The following is a 15,433-nucleotide window of genomic DNA, read 5'->3' on the forward strand; positions in this document are numbered from 1 at the left end:
AGCTAATATTACTCTAACTAATTGTGAAATATTTTAAACATCTACAAAAACAATGTGTTCAAGATTACGTTCCTGTGAAAAATTTACACCAGCAACATAGACAAATATACTTTGTTACTGCTACTGTGTTAGGTTGAGCTCTGCGCCACCAGGTGGCTGCACCACACACACCATTCACGTTTCTACCCGAAATGAAATGGTACGGTCAAATGGCCAGGCCCAATCCACTTGCGTTTACCCAAATACCGAACACACGAAACACTATTGTGGTAGTAATACTCCAGCATAAAGCGACGGCCGCAAACACACAAATCCTGGTGCCAATTGGATAGTAACATTCTGATGCACTGCAGCCACTCCTCTCGTCTGCTGCCTTCCAGAGGGATGCAATGTTGCAGCTTGACATATTGCCAGTCTTTAGGTTTGCAGCCCACAATGTAACAAGGGCGAACCATGGAGCTTGCGAAAAGATATATAGAGATCAACATTTTGCATGGCGCTCTCCTCTACACGGAGCACATTGTAACACAAGTAGACGACACCTGCTTTGTGCCAGAAGTGCGGAATTGTCCTTGTGCTTTCTCTTTCTGCTACTTGATTTTTATAGAAACAAATTAACTAACATTCCAACTATTATGAACATTTGTTTACCATGAAGTTGGAAAAATTATCGATGATGCACCCTGGGCAGCCAATCAGCTACCTCACCCTACTAGCATCATTAAGGCAACCTGCGTCAAATGGTCAAGCAGCTTTCGACTACACATATTTCCACGGACTCCCAACGTGGAAAGATTTCGCAGAACCCCTAAGCATCATGTTGTGTTGTACACTTTCTCTGTGCTTATGTACAAATGTGCTTATGTAAAAATGCATCTATGATGTTTGCCTTGATGCGAACGAGGTGATCTATTGTGGACCTACCTACCTATTGTGGGCGGGCCCTTGCCTTGTTTAGGTATCAGAATGACTATGGCTTCTTTCCATCAGGACGGAATATATCCAGCCACCCACATGGCATTAAAAAGAGCAGGAGTGTTTTCACTGCTTAAGGATGTAGGTAACTAATCATTTCACACATGATACAATTGAAAGCCTCACTTTATGAATTTTTGCAATTAAGGGGCTGTAGCTCTTTGAACCTCAGGAAAGTTTCTCTATAGTGTGATGCACTTGAGATATATTCAAAGTGTTTGACTATGACAACCTGCCTGGTCTTCCAGGCTATCACCTTGGTTACTTACTCAGGATAGGGGGTGCGACTCCCGGTCTATAGTTTATTTACCTTACTCCAGGCTTTAATTTCATCATTTTATGAATTTATACTGGAGATGTACTTTTCTTAACTCTCTCTCTTAGCATGTCGACACATTCTCCTGCCCTGTGATATTGCTTGTTAAAGTTAATCAGGTGTTCGGCTGTTGGAGAGTCACGAAGCAATCACCAGACTTTGTTTTGTTTTTTTACATGCTTTTTCGCATTCGGCGTTCTGCCAAGGCAAGAGCGCTTATTAGCCAGTTCACTAGTTTTGCTGTATGCATTCTTCAGCAGCGTCAATGATAAAACCTGTAAAATAAGCTAGTATTGTCGTTATCAAACGCAGCAATGTGGTCTCAGTCTAAATGTGTGAGCTCTCGAATGAGCTCCTATTTGGCTGTGTTGACTTTCCACCTGGGAAAATGTGAGAAGCATCCACCCTTATCTGCTATTATAGCCACACCGCCCGAAGAGGCGGGTAGCGTCGTCGCGTCTTCGCAAAAAATGTCATGTTGCCTTCATAAGCTTGTGTGCGCCTGTTTCAGATGAGTCTTCTAGACACACAGCATCCTCGGACTATATTTATGAAGGAGCTCTTTAACGTCATCAAGGTTACGGAGAAGTCCCCGGACATTCCACTGTAATATTTGCATGTTCATATTGAGAAGAGGCTTGCGGTGGGTGTTAAGGAAATTAAATTTAGGTTACAGAACCTTCAACAGGCCCTGTGATACACAGCTTTACATTTTTGGAGCGATCGCGAGAATCTCGCCACTTCTTAGATGCTGGCAGTGCTGCCTGGCTGTGGCTTGTGTCCATCGTGGGTTGTGTCTATCGGGGCGCTGGCCACCCGGTCTTGCGAGCGGTTTGTTCGCGGGAAAGGTTTTGCCTCCAAAGAACAAACACGGGAGGACACCAGCCCAGTTGATGGACTTTTCTTGGATGGTGGAGCAGTGCCGGCTGCATCCGCTGGGGGGCCGGTTGGCTTCCAGTGGACAACGGCTTACAACGGCTTACAGCGGTTGTCCACTGGGTCTGGATTTTCAAGCTACCCTTTGATACGCCACTTCAGCAAAGCTATTCTTTGGCAGGTAGGATACCTGCCTGCGTGCCTCCTTAAACAAGATGTTCTCCTTGACTTTTATTGTGACTATTTCTTTCTCTTTCTTCCATGACGGGCAGGACTGCAAGTATGTGACATGCCCCCCATCACAATTCACACAGTGTGCAGTGTTTTCACATGTTTCAGAGGTGTGTTCGTGGGCACTACACTTAGCATAAGTCAATTGGCCTCGACAGTTCTGGGAACTGTGGCCGAATCTTTGGCACTTAAAACATCGAAGCTGGTTAGGCACATATGGCTTGACACAGATCTTGACATATCCGGCCTCAATGGTCTCGGGTAGCTCTATCAGGGGTGAGACTGCCCAAATTCATTTAGGTGCAAATTTTGGAGCAAGTAAAATTAAGTGTTAGAGCACTTTTGAGCAGACAAAATTTCATTTTGAAGAAGCTTGGAGCAGGCCAATTTGAATTTTGACGGAATAACGAAATATGGCAGCGTACTTCGGAACCACAACAAACTAACACGAGCTGCTGTACTGCAACTGTCTTTACTAACGTCTTAAGCTGAATTTTAAAGCAGATTACTCCAATACTCAAATTTTCCAGTGCATGGAAATTTTAGTAATAGTGCCTGTAGACCTTTAATTAGTGATAGCAATCACAAAAACATGCATTCTGCAATAGTGAGTCAGAAATTTTGAAATGTTGCCCAAGACATTTTTTTATAAATACAATTTGCTTTAACCTCTTGACAGTGCGGGTGAAGTGCCTGGTGCTGCGGCTTGAGGTGGTGTTTGGGCGAGGAAACCACCAAGCCCAACAATGAGTACGTCCAGTAGTAGGAATGAAGGAAAAAGGGTTTATTTTACATTAGTTACACTGCCTCCAGATACAGAAGCCCACTCCTTGCAGGAGCATATTAAATGGCTGAATTCACATAAGGACACGTCAGCATCTGCACAAGAAGTCTCCGCTTTTAATACCGCCGTCTTCCCTAGGCGACTTGACTAGAGAATCTGACGACTGTATCGTGGCCAATCACAATCGTTAAATCGGTTGCGATACCCCACCCACGATATCACTTCATTCTGCTGCAATCCACCTCCGATGCTATAGATGACCGAGAATAGATGACTGTATGGGTACCTGGGAATTCAAGGTCAAAGCTGTTCCCATGGCAACATTCGACGTTGGCCCTTTTCCATCATTAGTTCTGGCTGTCAAGTATTGGTAGGGGGTGGGGGCCTTTTGTGGAATTGTGAGTAGTTGGTGTCAATGCTGCGTTGACTTCTGGGTATGCATTGATGAATGGCTGGGTTTGCCTCGTGGCAATCGTCTAATTAATGTCCTTGGCCCAGTTGAAACGTAACACTGGAAATGCACTTCACCAAAAGGCCATATGGAGAAGCCGGAGTTATGAACTACTCTGGTTTATTATTGATATAGCAATTACGCAGACACCTCAGGGACATTTATGCCGGCAGTGCCGTGATGTCCCGTACAAAGTCCAAGGGCAATAAAATCATCGCCGTAAGCTGTATGTGCGACTGAAAGCGTGCGAGGGTGAGCCGACGATGGTGGCTCAATTGCATACGCGCAAGGGAGGAAAACTGGGAAAAAAATAGGAGGACGCTTAAGCTTCGCCTTCAAGAGTGGAACACGATAGCGTTATCGCACCCCGTTCGCACCGCCTACTCAAACGCGCTACGCCAGCCAAACGTCGCGATCGGCACAGATAGCCAGGCCCCGACGCGCCATGAAGGCGGACACGATCATGGGGTGAGTGGCGCGCCACGTGTCGGGGCAGCACCGTACATTGCGAGGAGGGGGTCTTATGTGTTTGCCGCAAGATGGCTCTGCGTGTGCGCAGAGCGCAGAAGAAACGTAGCGGAAACGTACTTCGCTACTCGTGAAACTGCGACTTCTGTAAGTTACATGGTCATAATTACCGATATACACCGCAGTACAACTTTCTACGGCACGTTTCTAAGGCGACACCGCGTTCACTAGAGGCGATTTTGTCCTGTTCTGAAGGAACGAACTCGTGGCTGAGTGGTAGCATCTCAGTTTCACACTCCGGAGACCCTGGTTCGATTCCCACCAGCCCATCTTGCAAGATGTTTTTTATTTATGAAGTGCCTGCTGGGAATTATCGCTCACGGCCAACGCCGCTGACGCCGACGACACCGGCTTTTCTGCGACACGAGCTCCTTAACGCTGTCACATTAAAATGTTCCATCTTCGGTAGCGCGCAAGGCAACTGGGGGGAAGGGGTTCTACTACGGTGGCTGTTGTGTATGGTGTGGCTAGTGCAGTCGCACAGGCCCTATCTTGAAAGCGATTTGCAACGGGGACAGAGGCAGGCGCTGAGTGCTGATAGCTTCGTGTATGCTGTATTTTCGCAGCTTAGTTTACGTTGAAGCGAGGCAGCATGAAAGTCAATTCGCCCACTGCTGCTACCGAGCTTCCTCACTCCAGCGCTCTGACAGCAAGTGCACGTGCTGATCGAAATGTGTTCATGCTTGTTTGTGCGTGTGTGACACCACACTTGTTAATTTAGTTAGTAAGCTAATGATTACAATTTTATACAACCGATAAAACTACTATCCTTACTTCGTATAACTGTCCTCTAATTTGCTATTGCGAGTAATGCTTCGTCTTTCGGGTGAAACTACTTTTCTTGAAAGGCAATTTTACAAAGTAGATGAGGGCGATTCCAAAGCACCTAATGCTTAGCTTTTTGGTATAATGTAATATTATTTCACGCTGTTTTTATTCCAAATCTGCCATTAGCCCTTCGTGATAGGTGCCTTGCTTACTTTAATCTTCAGGCTATCTGTGTGCACTAGGAAGTTCAGCTTCTTATTGAATAAAACTCCTGAAAACTTGTGGTCTTGTTTGGCTCGCAGTATGGCTTCATGTAGTTTCAACATAGGGTGTAGTTGTAAGCCCCTCCCTCCCTTTTTTTTTTGTGAAAGAACCGCAGCAATAGCTTTTGCAGTGGAGAAACAGGAGACGTTTTGAGATGAATGACGAAGATAAATGATGAACCCTCAATGATCATCTAAAGTGAAAGGGTTTCTGCTTTTTTATTTAATACATCACCAGGCACTGGTACTTAAATGCCGATCATGGCTTTCAGCCACACCAGAATAGCTTCCTCAAGTTTTGGGTGGGCACCTTGGCTGGCATTTTTCTGCTGGGATCCAGAAGATTCCTCAGCAGCTTTTAAAATCTTCACCTTGTTTTTTAGATAGTCTGATATTGTCTGCTTTGAGATTTCGACTCTCTTTGTGATGTCCGCTTGTGATCGGCCACTTTGCTGTTGCCTGATAATTGTGGCCCTCTTTTCTATCGTCAAGGTGCTATAATTTCGCCGATTCAGGGCTTTTGTCAAGTTGAAAGCGGATGACAAAGGCGGTGTTGGCATCATCACTAGCAGCTGCCAATGAAACCACTGCAGACGAATGGTTGTTTAAGCGGCTGAGCCTAGCATTAGGGTACGCAGCTGAAGCAAACCACAATGCACGCTACAGGTTATACAAATAGTACAACTAACGATATGCGACCGACAAGCGCCAACAGCAACGACAGCGTGAAGCCTTGCAGGAGGGTGCAGCAAGCGGTGCCTGCTATCGAGGCTGTACTTGAAACAGAAGTTGTGAATTGGCATGCGAGATGCAACACAGGAATAGTCCGCAGAAAAACAAAGTGACAGTGTATTGTGTGTGTTTACAGTGGCTTTTGATTTTGATCGAGAGAAAAAGTCTCAAAAGTTGAACTAGAAGAGTTTGAAACATGCCAAACTTTGGTTGTTATACACTGACTCTATGGAGCATGTTCCTGTAGCGTGGCAGAGTCCAAATATTTGGGTGTGCGAAACAATTAGTCAGCGACTGTATTATTAATATGCTGTGACAAAGAGCAGATTCAAATTCCACTTAGTGTCAGTAAACATTATGTAAACCATTCTGCAAATCTTATGCTCCAACTGCATGCAACTGAATTACCAAGGAGAAGCTCGGCCTTGGTCAGGTGTTGCAAAATACCTTCAGCACAATCTTCCTGTGTTTGTCATGTATGCTGTGAACCAAAATAAAGAAGCTTTGTTGTTTGTAGTTGTCAAAATGGAGAAAGCGTCACAATTATGGTTGTTACTGTGGCCAAAATGCCAACTTTGCAACCTTTGTGCAAACGTGTATCAATACAGCTGGGGGAAAAAAAGATAACATCTCCGGGCTTGACTTTATTACTGCCTTTGCAGACAATGTGATAAAATGGGTGGAAGCGTGCAGCAGGACTGTGGCAGCACCATCTGGTTTCTGTGAACAGAATTAGAAACAGTGTAAATTTCGATTTTCCCTGGAAGCTTTGTTGCGCAACGGCTACCTTGTTGACAGTGCACTTGAAGACATTGTGGTGGAATTTCTCTCTGAACACCATGCACGAGTTCTACTGATAAAAGCAGATTTAATTCATTGCAAAGGCAATTGAACTTGCTCACTTGTGTCTCGCTTCTCAAAGTGAAAAGGCTTGACTTTTCGCATCGGCAAAGGTGGACGAGGTTTTAGCACATTGTAACAAGAGTGCTGTGAAACAACAACTGTCCGCTGGGATAAATTGGTGCTACGGAAGAGGTCTCGTCGACCACTGCAGTCCACAAACACAGCGCAAAAAAAACTGAAGCTGCTATCGACTGGAGAAGATAAAAATGAGTATGACCAACAGTCACCTCAAGAGACCTACAGGTCGGCTGAAGTGATAGCTGGCGTGCACCTCAGATGCCCAGTACATGCTGCTCATTGCCTGATGGCAGTGTTGTGTAAGCCTAGTCCTGCTTAGTCATGTGCTGCGGGGATGTCATAACTCAAAGCTGTCTCGGAACAAGAATCACGACAGTTCCGGTGTGGTTTTCACCTCAGTGAATGAGCATATTGATAAAATAAAGTATGTGTTGTAGTTAACTGCATTAAAGAATTTTGTTGGAATTTTATTCACCTTAAACACAGGGGTCAACTTACATTCCTATTGATCTGTATTCACATTTTCACACTAACCTACTTATTTAGGCATTACTAAGAGACTCGCTGGGTTTAACGTTATCGTAAAGCAACGTAAGGGCTACAACAACACCAGGGCAAGAGGGCTCTGGATTAAGCTCTACCACCTAAGGTGCTTCAATGTGTTCAGTAGAGAGTAGTTTTGCATTTTGCCACCAATCAGAATGCAGACAAGAATCACAAACCAGGTAATGTATCCTCAGCAGCGGAATGTCATACACACTTGAGCAGGTCGTACCCTGCTAGGCAGACTTGGCTATTTACCACAAACTCACACAACCAAGCAAATGTAAGAGAAGTGCCGGTCACTGCTCACCTGAGGTGTAGCTTGACTGATCTACAGTCTCTGTAGTCTGCACACTCCTCGACTCGCTGCCTGGTCTGAAGCAGCACCCAACAGACTTGTCAGCCAGAGGCAAGCTGCACTGCGTGCCGACTTCAACCTGACCGATGACCTTGGAAGGGGTGTGGCATGCCATTTTGGCAGTGATACATTCAGCTAGGCTTATGGCATTTCTGAGGCCTGCAGAAAATAATGGGAGTGGTTGCAGTCCTGCTACAGCATCGAGAACAAGCAGCAAATCCATCAATAGAATAAATGGAGGGGCACTTTAAAGTACACAGTTGTGGAACACAACATAACCCTTTTGGTTCAGTATTCCTAAAAGGCAACAAGGGACCATCCACACTGCATACATGAGAGCGGGGACATTTCTGTGCAAGGCTTATGACAGCAGAATGTATATCCAACTTTTTTTCATCCCATACATTTCAAAGCCATTGGTGGAGTCTAACTAATGCAAAGTGATTGCAGGATACTAAGATCAATGCCATCAGCCTATTTAATGTACACTCTAGGGTACCCAATCACCCCATGTTTTGAGCCAGCTGATATCATCCAATGCCTGTAAATTTTCTATTTCATCACACTACCTAGCTATGTGCTGTGCAGAATTGCACGTCAATTCTATTGGGGCCCATTCAGTAGCCCCAATTGACCGTTATTTAGCTGGCAAACACATTACATTTCTTGCCAAAGTTCATTTTTAATGCAATAGCATTATTTAAGAATGTCACCCAGTTAGCACTGAGTGTGTGTGTGTTTGTATGCATGTGTGTGTGCATGTGTGCTTGCATGCACGTGCGCACACGCACCTAACCTCTTTCCTGCCATCTTGGGTCGCTGAGTAGTCTATGGTCAAATGGGCAAAACATCTGGCTGCTGTGCTGATGGAAATGGGATCAAAGCTAGGGTCACTGGGCATGTGCCGCTCTTCAACGATCTTGGGCAGCCTATCCTAATGATCTCCACTTACCTCTGTCTTGCACTAGCTGATTTCAAGTTGTGCCTGCAAATTTCTTAATTTCACCATCCTACTTTCTGCCAGCCTCAGTAGTACCTTCCTTTCCTCAGTGCCCAATCTGTAACTATAATAGACCACCAATTATCTGCCCTATGCATTACATGACCTGGTCATGGCAACCTGGCCATGACCCTTGCTTGCTCTCGTCCCGTCTCTACAAGTTACACTTAACCTTTTTCGCTCTGTTGCTCGTTGTGCAGTTCTTAACTAGTACCAGTAGAATGCAATTATTGTACACTTTTCTTTTGAATGATAGCAATTTGATGATGTCTGCAGTATGCGTACTTTCACGGTCTGTCATTCCTTTATTTGGTTCTTTGTTGCTTGAGATAGCTTACATACTTGTAACACAGTGCCATGTTACATACTTGTAACACGGCACAGAGAACAAGATCTATTTCATTTCTTGTTTCCCAATTAGGTCTTTTCCAGGTTCACTTCATGTTATTGCGCTTCTGGAAGAAGGCATTCATAATTCGAAGGCGATTCCTTTCCACAAACTCTACCAACATCTTTTGTCTACTATTTCTAGAGTTAATGCCATAGTTGCCCGTTCTCCCACCCAATTTCCCCCCCACTTTTGCATTAATGTCACTCATGAGTATAATAAATTGAGTTTGCACTTTTCTCAATGCTAATTCAACATCCTCATAAAACTGCTCTATTTTCTCCATCGTCATCACTGGAGGTTGGCAAGTAGGCTTGTACAACATGAAATCTATAGATCCTATTGAGTTTTATTACAACTGCTAACCTTTTATTAATAAGTGGTCTGACCTAAAGCTCATAAAAGGACGTTCCACCTCCACCATCAAGGCGCCAGCAACACCGGCCAACACTTCTAGGGCTAATGTGCCAACACTTTTAGGACTAATGTACACTTACAAAAAGAAGAGGGAGGATGGTTTAATTGCCCAAAGGGCTAACCAATTAATTAAACAGAACCTTAAGAAGTAAAGCACTACACAGATAATCTGGAAGATGTGACCGCCCCCGTGGCATATTATCTTTTAATTTGCCTTTTCCTAATTCAACATTTCTGCAATCAAAATAATTATTTTGCTCTATGCTTCTTCCGGCTTCATTGTCTATTGCCTACACATATTCGTAACTTCAATTAGACAGACGTATATTTGGAGATCACCAATACAGCTGAGTGAGTCATCTAATTAACAGAATTTATCATGACTTAGTATATTATCACACATTCAGCCTTTTGAGGGCATACCTCATGGATAAGCATTTATTTGTTGTGCCTTTACAGGAATGAATATCACATGAACATGGGCACTGTAGTGGACTGCAATCCGATTGCTAAAAATGCCCCTGCAACTGCCTAAATTAGGCACGAAAATTGTGCAATTGGGCTTGCCAGTCCCACATTTAAAGAGGCCCCAAGAACGCACCATGAAAAGCTTGTTAAGCGGCACTGATGACAATTTTGTGTACTTCGTAGACAGTGTGATGCTAGTATCAATGGGTAAAAATGTAACATACAATTCACACTTGCACGATATTGCAAGTACAGTAGAAGCTCGGTGATACGATCGTGTTTTGTACGGTTTTCCAAAGCCAACGTTTGTGACCAAGAACAGAAGAAATGACTTAATGCATTTACGCTTCCTTTTTACCAGTTAATGGGTCCCTCGAATGGTGTGGACAAATTTTGTGGACACATAGAGTGCAGCTAGAGTAAAACATTTGCACCACAATTTAAGCGAAGCGTCTCATGCTTCGAGAGGCACGGACAATTACAGGTTACCCTCCTCATTAGCCATGCTTTTCCTCTTCAAGTCATTTGCCATGCAACTCTGCCTTTACTGGTACTTCGTTATGATGTGACACACGACGTCTACTTCCGGTGACTTGGAGCAAGCATGCAAAGCCTCTCCAACCTAAACACTATCAGCCTGGCCGTCGATCCACCCCCTCATGTAATACCCCTTCAATGGGGCCTTTGAGGTACTAATAAATAAATAAAAAATAAATAAACGCAGGCTAGCTGGGCATTTTTATGGATAGGCGGGGGCGTAAACATGAGTGACCTGCACGCAGTGCAGCCACATGGTGGCCCAGAGCTCAACCAACCAAACACTGAGATAATATTGGCGTAACCAAGTGCAGAACATTTTAAACAGCTAAAAAGACGTGGTCACCATTATGCTGCAGCAGAGAATTTGCATGTGATTCAGTCTCAAAAATTGCTGTTTGCACACCCCTACTTATAACATATTATGTGCCTTGTGAGGAGCGCTTAAATGTGTCACTTAACGATCAGAAGGGCCTACCCTAAGAACTCGGTGTGTTTGTTGAATATTGTCGAAATCGTTCCAGGGTCTCTTTTGTACGTTCCCAGAAATTAAGATCTTTTGCCACCAGTGTTCAGTAAATCGCCAAACTGCAAATGTTTTGCAGCCGCTAGATCTTAAGTGAACAAGAAAAGGTGTGACGCACACAGAATTGAAAGTAGTAGGTGCTTGCCACGGCAGTACTCATCTGCCTGTGTGAAGTAAAAATGATGGAACGCACTTGGTTTCCCACTCTGATACAAGCAAATCTCTTTGGCAGTTGCACATTGCATTCACAGCTATCGAAGCCAACCCTACTGCGATAAGCATCTTCACCTATACGTTTCACAGAACCTGTGGCATAGTGTCGTTGGAAACGTAATGCATGCTTTTAATAGGCGATACTGCAAACACACGGTCGTTCCCTGCTGCAGGCGGCATGAAGTGAGCGTCATGTTTCGCTCTGGCGGCATCGTATACTGGCACCACCCACCAGACTGATTTCATTTCGGTTTCCCATCACCATTTTTAAACACTGTAGGTCGTAATTTATCCTAAAAACAGCACAGATAAAAAATTAAGCCAGGCACAGTGCCTGTGTCATCTGCCTTCTTGGTGTTTTCACGATGTCAATCACGAATGCAGAGTTACGCACATGATGTATGAACAACGAAAGCAGGGGCCGTGTGTATAACAGACGGATGAGCTGATTCGTGCACTCATACGTGTTTACTTTTGAAAGTGCTAAGCGATGGCAGCAGGGAAGTAAGTTTACGCGCTCGTTCACCGCGCACACATAACATGACATAACTGCACAGCTCACGCATAAGGTCTGCTAAGAATATTTAAGTAAAGGAAACACTGTCATTATCTGAGTGCAACAAACGGAAAGTGTTGATGCCCCAGCTGGAGTGGTCAGCACAAACAGTGAGGAAAGGAATGCTGTCACGTGTGTGGCCACTACTGAGCACAATAGCACAACTGTCCCGTGACCTCCGCATATGAGAATAAAGGCGTATAAAAAAAAAAGAAAAAAAGACCCACAAGGCAGCATTTGCAGCGCTAACAGTTCAGTGCACATGCATGTGTTGGCGCGTAGGAGGTGCCACCTTTCTGACATCGCGGCTAAACACAAGCCTGTTGCGCTCTACTAACAGTGGTACTCTGTTAATAGTTTCAACTAAGGGCAGCACATAGGAACTGCAGTAGTGCTCATCGAAGACGCGAATAGTTGGATCTGCGATCTCTGCGAGACTACGGCAACTGTTTCGCGCTAGCTCGCATTTTGAGATCATTTTGTACCGCACGAATTCGCAATCTTTCCTACAAGTGTCAGCAAAAGAACAGGCAATCGTACAAAACTCCAAGACGTACAACTCTCACCTTTTTTTCCAAATGCGTTACGGCAGCACATTAGAGAAGGGAAACTGTACCTTCCACGGTGGTGGTGGTGGTACGACCATAGAGAAAGATAGGACTGCAGGATGCCTTAGAACGAGAAGTACAACAACAACAAAGAAGCATGTGCCTGCGGCGGTAAAGCTCAAACATGGCTAGTGAACTAGAAAATACTAGAATACATGATAGAGTATATTCTAGTTGCTAGAGTATGAGCCAAGCATGAGCTACAGAAACTACAGAAACGGAGGAGTTATGGCTGCGGACTGGCTATTATTGGCTACAATGTAAGACACAGACAGAACATGTTTAAATATGATATTATCTCACCCGTAGCGCAGGCACACCCGTCCCATTTAAATAAATTACGACCGGTAGACACAAAGTGACGGGTCTACATTGCCTGCAATTACTGAAAGTTGCTGTTCTTCACGCCTCAACATGCCTCAACTTTGCCGGTCTGTAACTCAAACATGGCCGCGCTCATGTGGTCTTCGCGCAGAGCCGTGATCGCTGCGGCGCGGCGATTTGGCGTAGCCAACACTCAGAAAAGACACAAGTATATTGTTCTGTAAGTGTCCGCAAGCCTTTACACAATGCGCTCTCATGTGCTGAAGCGAACCCCTAACCGGACCTTTGTGAGCGTCAGCACGCCTGAAGAAAACCAACGCAGTTTCGCCTCCACTGTGTCCGGAAAAAAGCGGAAACGAATACCGCCGCTTTCAGCAAACGCTAGAACCAATCGTTATGCTTAATTAATTACCTTGCCTCTGTGATGGGATGCGTGCGAGCAAGCTAGCGTGTTCATAGGCTCTCAGTTTAACCCACTCAAAATATACGCGATCGCGAAGAAAGGACAATTTAATAAAACCTTGAAGGCCCACCGAAACTGCTCACTAACTCGCCTACCGGCCGTTGCTTAGCCACTGCCTATGGCTCAGCATATTGACTATATTAGTGCTGCGCGAAGAATTGAACAACTCGAGTGAACGTGTTTTTCACTGGCTTACAGGACGTAAGAATTAGCCGATGTCTGTTGGAGTGTGGACACAGTATCGTTATTAACGATGTTATGAGGGAGAAAACAAGGTGCCAACCGTTTTTTAGGCAGATGCTAGGTAGGTGTCAACAATTATTAACCTCATGGTGCAGTATATGACCTTTTGTCATCATCATCTCAAGCCTTTAATCAAGATGCACTGCCTGACAACTGCTTCTTCCAAAGATATTTGCTATGTCTGAATAATATGCTCTATAGTTTGTGTATTGCATTCGCCCTTTGTCAACCACACTTGCCGATACTAGCCTGTAACATAGCTAAAAAGCCAAATGGCAAAATCAAATGATGTTGCCACAAACCACTCTTGTGAACCTCTGTTCAGGGCGTATGATTGCTTGTTGGCTTGTTGACGTCTGTGTGTCTTCAAATTAAAAAAAGATTTCGAAAAAAAAAAGCAGAACAGATGCAGATGCTTTATTAGGTAAGGGATGCAGCAAATGTGAGCAGTTGCATTCCAATCCCACCCACTAGAGTTGCGGCAATCAAACCCCCAACTTCGTATTCAGCAACAGATAGCACTACTGCCACAGGGGAGCATTTGAGCAGTGTAAAATCAAGTACATCTCTGGCCACTGCGCAGGGTGCCTGAGGTGCCCGAGGACACGGCCGACACCAACCCGCTGCTGCGGTTCACAGCTGCGCCGCCAGAGTATGTGCACCTCACGGGAGCCCAGTGCTACAATGCTGTTGGCAAGCTGCTCGTCGAGTTCGAGGCGGGTGTGTCCCAGCTGGAGGAACAATTGCAAGGTGCTTGTTTCATTAGCTGCAGTCGCTAATAAAAGTTAGGGAGATGCATGTGTGACCTGAAGTGATCAGTGACTGTGTGTACACCTTCCTTCTCATCTCTCCCTTCCTTTTCCTCAGCAGCAGTTTAAAACTTGAATCCAAGTTTGCTCTGTCTGTCCATCACTATTATGTCCATTTCCTTATCAGTTAAACCGAAAGTTGGGCAAGTTGGTACGGATTCATTTTCACATGGAATGCAATGCGCAGAATAGATGAGAGCACAAAAGGATGGAACACACTGTGTAAGCAACTCATCACCGGCACTCTATGATGAAAAATCCAAATTTTTGAACACCTGACTTGCTTTTACTGACTTATAATTATTGCCTCGGTACTGCATATGCTAAGATGGATTAGTTGTTTTTTGTGTACTTATCATACTCAATACTGGTTGCAACGCAGCGTGCATGCTCAAAGGTGCTCTGAGACTTCACAGCAGCACCGACGTACAAAACAATTGGTGAACTGAAAAACAGTTCACCGCTATTTTGTATGTCGGCACTGATTAGTGGTATTTTTCAGGGTGGGGCATAGTACATCGATTTTGTCTACTTTAGATGCCTTGATAAGTAAAGTTTACAGACTTGTAATTTCATTGTTTACTGCTGAATTACAAAGTTGTAAACTTGATGCTTCAGATTTTTTTTACTTGCATATTTAAAAAAAATTGATGGCCTAGATAAAAAAATATACTTGCTACTATCGGTAGATATTATAATTATTTCTCTTAAATTCAATAAACCTCCAATTCGGTGCACTACATGTCAAGCAAAACCGTTTCTGTGTGCCCATGTAGTTAGATAGAAGCTCCCTAGGTAAAGCTTTCTCTCTTAGGCTGTATCATTTTGGTACTACACTAGAGGTAACTAGAACACTTGTTTAAATCAAGTGTTCTTAAAGAGCAGTCTTAAATGTGTAGCAAATCAACTGAATTGTGGAGATGTACCCATACAAGCTATAGTTTACAAATAGTCTAATAATCACAGCTCAACTGTGCTCTGCTACTCCACTCCAGATGGAGCCTACGTGAAGACCTTTGAGTCCGTCATGGAGCCCTTGGAAAGATTGGCTGCCCCCTTGGAGTCAGCTTGGAGCGCACTCCGCCTGTTGTACCTGGTGAATCAAACAGAACAGATTGCCGAGGCATATGAAAGG

The 15,433-nt window shown here is 44.4% G+C and overlaps 2 protein-coding genes across 4 annotated transcripts in view; one reads left to right on the forward strand and one right to left on the reverse strand.

The window, feature by feature from the left end:
• Positions 1-12,768, reverse strand: part of LOC126529030 (uncharacterized) — an 84,559-nt gene extending 71,791 nt beyond the window's left edge. For all 3 annotated transcript variants that reach the window (XM_055069570.2, XM_055069568.2, XM_055069567.2), the window contains exons 1-2: positions 12,418-12,768; positions 7,699-7,905 (exon numbers count right to left, since the gene is read on the reverse strand). In XM_055069570.2, coding sequence (XP_054925545.2) covers positions 7,699-7,905; positions 12,418-12,448 — 238 coding nt within the window. In that variant the 5' untranslated portion in view covers positions 12,449-12,768. The remainder of the gene's footprint in view (positions 1-7,698; positions 7,906-12,417) is intronic.
• Positions 12,769-12,869: 101 nt separating this feature from the next.
• LOC126529031 (uncharacterized) overlaps positions 12,870-15,433 on the forward strand; it is a 28,136-nt gene continuing 25,572 nt past the window's right edge. The window contains exons 1-3 of the mRNA XM_050176636.3: positions 12,870-13,003; positions 14,073-14,239; positions 15,294-15,433. Of these exons, the coding sequence (XP_050032593.2) occupies positions 12,906-13,003; positions 14,073-14,239; positions 15,294-15,433 (405 nt within the window). The 5' untranslated portion in view covers positions 12,870-12,905. The remainder of the gene's footprint in view (positions 13,004-14,072; positions 14,240-15,293) is intronic.

This window comes from Dermacentor andersoni, chromosome 8, assembly GCF_023375885.2.
Source record: "Dermacentor andersoni chromosome 8, qqDerAnde1_hic_scaffold, whole genome shotgun sequence".
Classification (NCBI taxonomy): Eukaryota; Metazoa; Arthropoda; class Arachnida; order Ixodida; family Ixodidae; genus Dermacentor; species Dermacentor andersoni.